The sequence below is a fragment of the Ictalurus furcatus genome, chromosome 21 (genome assembly GCF_023375685.1).
Source record: "Ictalurus furcatus strain D&B chromosome 21, Billie_1.0, whole genome shotgun sequence".
Taxonomy (NCBI): domain Eukaryota; kingdom Metazoa; phylum Chordata; class Actinopteri; order Siluriformes; family Ictaluridae; genus Ictalurus; species Ictalurus furcatus.
Window position 1 is genome coordinate 11,876,515 of NC_071275.1, and position 7,376 is coordinate 11,883,890.

The 7,376-nt window shown below is 33.5% G+C and overlaps 1 protein-coding gene across 1 annotated transcript in view; it reads left to right on the top strand.

Moving 5' to 3' along the window:
• Positions 1-6,975, top strand: part of LOC128625116 (nuclear receptor subfamily 1 group D member 2) — a 19,245-nt gene extending 12,270 nt beyond the window's left edge. The window contains exons 5-8 of the mRNA XM_053653186.1: positions 1,886-2,316; positions 2,772-2,957; positions 4,007-4,217; positions 4,530-6,975. Coding sequence (XP_053509161.1) covers positions 1,886-2,316; positions 2,772-2,957; positions 4,007-4,217; positions 4,530-4,726 — 1,025 coding nt within the window. The 3' untranslated portion in view covers positions 4,727-6,975. The remainder of the gene's footprint in view (positions 1-1,885; positions 2,317-2,771; positions 2,958-4,006; positions 4,218-4,529) is intronic.
• The last annotated feature ends 401 nt before the right edge of the window (positions 6,976-7,376 follow it).

Genomic DNA, 7,376 nt, shown 5'->3' on the forward strand with positions numbered 1-7,376 from the left:
ATGTTACACATTACGTTCTCACCCCAGAGTGGATTTTATCCACACAAAACCAAAGTGGAGTAGAAAATGTTAAGAAAATGTCAGAAAGACATGAAGTGAGTTTTAGACGTTACGTCAAATATAAACAATCGAATGAGTGCATTAATATAAAACTGCGCTACTGTCAGAGCTGCTGTTATAGAGAACTAATCAACACCTTCTGATCAATCACAATACAGAACTCAGCAGTTCTTAAACTGGTGGTTAAATTATTGTGGTTAAATTATTGTTACTATATTACATTATGTTTATATTATAAAAATGTATCATTTTTATGTTATTGTTGCACATTACAATGTTTCAACATGTTACATTTTTACTGTTATTATTATAATATATTACAGATAATTGTTACATTAGTTGTACTGTTAAATTCTTGTCATGTTATTGAGTTATTGTTACATTGTTGTTGCGCTATTACTGCATTATTCTTTTATTTTTGTTGTTACATTGCTGCATTATTGTTACATTATTTTTATTGTTACATTATTGTCATGTTGTTGTTTTTACATTTTTATTGCGTTATTGTTGCGTTACTATAGCATGACAGTTACGTTATTTTTATTGTTATAGTCTGCACTTATTACTGTTACATTATTGTCATCTTATTGTTACGTTGTTGTGATGGTTTTATTACGTTATCATTACCTTATTGTTGCATTACTGTAACATTATTGCTGAACGACTTTATTGTTGTTGTTATTGCATTGTTGTACATTAATATTACATTATTATTGCTTTATTTTTATTTTAATGTTGTGTTGTTACATTATTGTTTAGCTGTTGTCAGGTTATTGTTGTGTTATGGTTACACTGGTGCAGTAATGTAACACATTATTTCATCAGGGCGTCTCGCTTTCTTCAGCGTAATCATGAGATTCACATGGACGTGATTAAATTCTAACGTGTCATGTTGTGATGTTACCCACAAACCCTCGCTTTAGCTCCAGCACTAATCTGTAGTAATCTAAGACTGTAGAATATAATGACCACGTCTGACTGCCTGCTGTGAAATCTAGATCATCTGGATAAGGTGTACAAAGGTAGTGTACACGCCATTCTGAGTGCGCTTCCACGAACTGGGTTTATTTTATCAGTTATTGAACACTACAGCAGCTTTCTCACGCAAGACTCCATCGCCCTTCACTGATGCACTGTAAACCCAAACCAGGTCAATATCGGGTGTTAATGGTTAACAGTTAGCGCTGTGTGATGGCGATTACACATCTTAATGTCTAAACTACAGCAATAATTAAAGAAATGAAGAAACGAACGGTTCATGATCCTGAGATTGGACAGATTTTACACGGGTTTATTATTGAACGCTTCTCACTCTAGAGTTTTCTGAATTCAGTGAAATTGTATTTTTTTCTTTTTTAGTTCGACTTTTTCAGTGTCTTTATTACTTCTGATGTTACTGACCCGCCGACCTCCTTACCTAGTAAAAGAGACAGCAGGGACGAGGTGTTAATTCTGGTGTCGACTTTTATAAATGATGAATATATTTATAAATCACTTTATAAATCGTGAGTGTAGCTGAAGTGAAGTTAATGAAAGTTCTATATCGTATTACTTCCTATAAAACACATTTCAATCATTTTTTTACCTTAGAACATGCCTATATGTATATATGTGTGTATGTGTATATATATATATATATATATATATATATATATATATATATATATATATATATATATATACTGTACATATTTTAAAATCCAGCATATAAATGGTTCAGCACTCGTGTGTATCATATGTCAATATATTTTAGTGTTTTTTAAACACGAATCCTGATTTTTTTTTTTTTAACCTAAACTAAATTTTCCTCTATTTTCTTTTCCAGCTGTGCGTTTTGGTCGCATCCCTAAACGTGAGAAACAGCGACTCCTGGATGAAATGCAGAGCTACATTAAAAGCCACAACCCCATGGATGTCGACTCGGCTATGCCCTCAGAAGCCACGCCCAGTCCTCAATGCCACCAATTAGGGTCAGATGAGGTCATCAGGGCCTCGTCTCATTTCCCAGTCATTGTGAAGGAGGAGGAAAATCTCACGAAGATAAACAACAACGATGATGACGACAACACCGATTACTCACCGTCTCACGAGTCTCAGCTTCACTCTGTTGCTCCTCACAGAACGTCAAATCCGTCTTGCCCCGCCCAGGGCAGATTCACGCTTGCTCACACTGAGAACACACCGAAGCCTACAGGACTTGACATCAAGAGAGAGACGCCCTGTTCCTGGAGGCCGAGTGCTGGAGCTAAAGTTCTGGTGTGTGAATAAACTTCGCCAGTTACATCAGAATAGTGTAACGAATGTAATTAAGGTTGATATAAGGCTCTAACCCTCTGACCCCTATTAATTAATTAACTTAAAAATGTGATTTTTTAAATTCATTTAATAATTAGATATCTCCATCTTTATCTCTCTCAAGGACAACTTGTGCCTTTTTCATGACTGTATATTAGTCATTATCCATAAAATGTGCATTACTGGGATGACTGTTATATAATTCTATATATACTGTGTATAATATGTATAATAATATATAACAAATGTATCACATATATAACATGTAAACCATTCCATCCAAGATATTACAAATGTGCTGCAATTTAACCTGCCAGTACAGTGTGATCCATTGAATTAGATTATGTATATTCATACAATCTCTCTCTCTCTCTCTCTCTCTCTCTCTCTCTCCCCCCCCCCCCCCCTCCCTCCAGGCATGTCCTCTGAATTCATGTCCCGTGTCCCCATCAGATCGCTCCACTCAGCAGGTATGGGATGCTTTCTCACAGTGTTTCAGTCCTGCAGTTAGAGACGTGGTGGAATTTTCTCGCAGTATCCCAGGATTTCACACACTCAGCCAAGATGACCAGATCCGACTGCTCAAATCGGGCACCTTCCAGGTGAAACAACCTTGTAACAACCTCATAACATCATAACAACTCCAAAACAACCTGTAACAACTCAAAAACAATAACATAGCAACCTCATAACTCCAAAATAACCACGCCATCCACAACTCTAAAACAACCATATAATATTATAATAACGGCAAAAGATCCACATAACATCACAACAACCACATAGCATCATAGCAACTCCAAAACAATGTCATAACCCAATAACAACTCCAAAACAACCTCATAATATTATAAAAACGGCAAAAGAACCACATAACAACATCATAACAACTTCAACCTTCTTAAAACCTCATAACAATTCCATACCAATTTCATAACAACTCCAAAACAGCCTCATGTCATAAGAATGCATGAACAACCTCCTGGCAACATTACTAGGCTCTGAAGCTGTTGTAAACAACCTCATAAAAGACTTATAATCTCATAACAGCCTCATAAAATCTTATCATAATTCTTATATAAAATCTAACTACCCTATGACAGCCTCATTTAACACCCCCTAAGATCCTATAATAAGATAATAGTCTCATAACAACTTCGTACTAGCTCTAAAATACTCGCTAACTTTATAATAACCTCATAACAGCCTTTGTGGTAATCTTATAACAATCTCATAGCCTCATAGCAGCCTCATAATTGGTCCATAAACTCATAAACATCTCCTAACAACCCTGGAATAATCTCATTTAACACTCATAAGACCTTTATATGAGCTTCATAACATCCTCAAACCAACATCATAACATCTTGTAACAAATTTGTACCTTCATAATAACCTCATTTTATGTTCTTATAAGACCCTTATGTGTTTCATAGCAACTAACAGCCTCATAACAGTTTCATGATAATCTTAGAACGTCATCATGACCTTATAAAAACCTAATAACAATCTTATAGCAGGATCATAACTGCCTCATAACCTATTAACAACCTTCGTATGTGTTTATGATCCATAATGCACATTGTAATATTTATGTTTAGCACATTTATGTTACCTTTTTTTTTTTTTTTGCTAATCCGTATGTTTACAGGTTTTGATGGTGCGATTTTGTTCGCTCTTCGACGCAAAACAGCGAACAGTGACATTTTTAAATGGACAGACGTATCCTCTGGCGTCTTTGAGGGCACTTGGTATGGGCGCTCTGCTGGACGCCATGTTTGATTTCAGCGAGAAGCTGAGCATGCTGGGATTGGAATCAGACGAGGTGTCGCTCTTCATGGCCGTAGTGCTGGTTTCTGCAGGTGTGTTGTGTTTATAACAGTTTATTGTATTCAGCTAGCTAGCTCACGGCGTTATCTAACATACTATTATTTGACAGCTAATAGATTTCACAAAAAAAAAATCAAATAATAGTATTATAATTAGTTAGCAAAAATGCTAGCGTGCCTTGTATGGTAATCACTATGCTATTCATACTAGATACTACATTTACTGTACATTGAAGTTAGCTACAAGTAACATTCTCTTTCGTGTAACGTGGAGTTTGTATACACTGCCCCAAGCATATAAAAAAATTAATTCAGAATAATTTTTAACTCTTTTTTTTTTTACAGATCGCTCTGGTATTTCCAACATGGCCGCCGTGGACAAGCTACAGGACGATTTAATCAACACATTGCGATCGCTTCTTGTGCAAAGGCGGCCAAACGATGCCGAGATTTTCCCAAAATTGCTCTTACGTCTTCCTGATCTACGAACATTAAACAGCTTGCACTCGGAAAAACTTTTATCCTTCCGTATCGACTCGTAAATAAGAATAAATAAGGGATTTAACTTTTTTTTTTAAGTGCTAAATTACACTGTTGCCTTGAAAAGGGAAAGAATGTAGTGACGGTGATGCCTATAAAAAATTGCATATCATTATAATTGCCTGAATATTATTATAAGAATGTATCATAAATCTTGCTACCTGTCATTCGTAATGGTCAGAATTTTAATGTAAACGAATCTCAGAAGTATCTTGGTTGTGATTTTAGCTTCATCTTTTGTTTTTACGTAATATATTTGTTTATTCAAGCTCACATGCTAACGTCTTAGCGTACATACGAGCAGCTCAGCTACACGCTAACCGAGAATGTTACTAGAATACTCAGTAATGTATTTAACAAGTTCAACTGTAATGACGTTCGTGTAATGTGATGATGGTTTGTGTTGCATTATTTGAACATCACAAACCACGGTGTATGTTACACCAAAAAGTAATGTTATTACTAAAAACTAAAAATGTTGCAGCATCGTTGCTGGAACTTTAACTAAATAATGTTCACTGAAATATTTAGAAAACATTCTGCTCATTTTAAACTGTAAGCTGGGCTGTTAGGTTGCATTATATTAGTTAGCTTGCATGTTAATAGCTGTGGAAACGACTTCTAGCAATTGATAAACAATAAGAAAAATGTTTGCTCTAAAACAGGCAGCTAGCATAAATATCTTTAAGCATTTCGCACCACATTTTTTTGTATTTTCGCATTATTTCAGATTGATGTCTGAAAACAGACCCACATGATTCTGCCTTAAAATTTATCCAGCATAAGGAACATAAAAACAGTTTGGACATTATCTTGCACATTATTATTAAGTTTCCACACAATTGTTAAAATTGTTAATTGTTATTAATTAACATCACAGGCCTAGCTGAATGTTTAAGCATAATTTTTAAACATATGAATTGAATATTGAAGGAACAGTTTGGCATAAATCTCAAATGTATATTCAATCGATCATCCGAACGTTTTTAGTGTCTGAAATTTTCTTCTCTAGTTTTCCTTTGATGCTGCACAGCTAATTTAGCCTCAACCTAGCCTACATATCTGCCTCAAACTACAACCAGATCTTCAGACATGCTGATGTGGTTTAGAACCCGGTGGAACTTTCTGTTATCTATAAAGACAGCCATCTTGGACAAAGGGATTTTTTTCCTTAGTGAAAATTGTTATCATTCCCCTCCTTAAGTCACCAACCTCCAAAAACAGAAAGTAAAATTAAACAGAGAGCCTGTTTGCAGCTTTAAAAACACAAAATATGTTATTATTATCAACATTAGCTATGCTAATGCAATATGCTGAGGCTTCCATTTAAATAATTATCTTGGTGCTCAAGCAACAGTAGCTATCTGAATTTAGTAGCTAGCCAAAATTATTTACAAGCTAGCTAATGTCACGCTAAGCAGTATATAATATTAAAAACAAGAACGGTGAAGCTAGCTGAACTTTAATTTCAGAAACTAGCTGTAAGGTTTTTTAGCAAAATTGGTGGCTATCGTGTGATAGCGAGCAGAAATTTGACTAAATTTGCATATTTACTATTGAAAGTAGGATTTTTTTCTCTCTCTGAATCTTCTCATTTTACAAAATGTTAAGGTTTGTGTACAGTCAGGGTTTTTTCATACCAAACTGTTTCTTTGTTGATTTTTTTTTCTTGTATTTTTTGACTATACTTTGAATTTTTAGACTTTAATCTCTATTACCCTATTTTTAAAAATATCATTCAAATATAATTCAATATCTTGAATAGTTTATCATCACATCGTTCAACACGATCTCAAACGATCACGTCACTGTACTCAGATGACGATACGCATTTTAGGAAGCGTATTGTTTTTATTTAAACGTTTGCTGATTCACTTCTTATCACTGAATTATGACTATTTGACCTCAGAGTGTAATTTTATCAGGAACATTTTCATTTTGTTTTTTTTGCGTGTGTTGTATATATTGTATCAATATTATTTTTCTGTGAGTCTGAATGACAGGATCGTACTTCGTGATATAATTTACATTTATATAAAATCTATTAAAAGGGGAAAAGAACACCTCATTTTTAGTGTCTTTAGTAAAATAAAATCTATTATCTGTTGTTCTTCCACAGATTCAAGTTAAAACTATAATACTGCAATATTAATTCTTATGTTACTCAATTGCCTGTATATTTTGTAAATGTGTTACTGTTATAATCTTCCACAGAGTTGAAAACTAAAAAATAAAGATTGCCTTATCAATTTTTTCTGCATGTTTGAGTTTCATATTTCGGAAACTGAATTTATTCGATTTTGCTTCATTTTACCAAATTTAATGCCATACAGTAGCAAAGTACAAAAAGAAAACTTTAATGAAGTGATGAAATTCTTGTTAATACATTTCTATATTACAAATTTTTAATGAGAAAATTATCAATTAAAATTTTCAATTGTGAAAAGTCTAAATAAAAAAATCTCAAATAAAAATAATCTAAATGTAAAATTCTGAAAGAGAAAATTCTAAATTAAAAAAATCTACATGTGAAAATTCCAAACAAGAATAAAACGTAATTGTTTTTTTTTAGATAAAACGTCTAAAAAATCTACATTAGACACATTCTAAAAAATTCTAAATATGAAAATTGTAATTTCTAATTGAGAATAT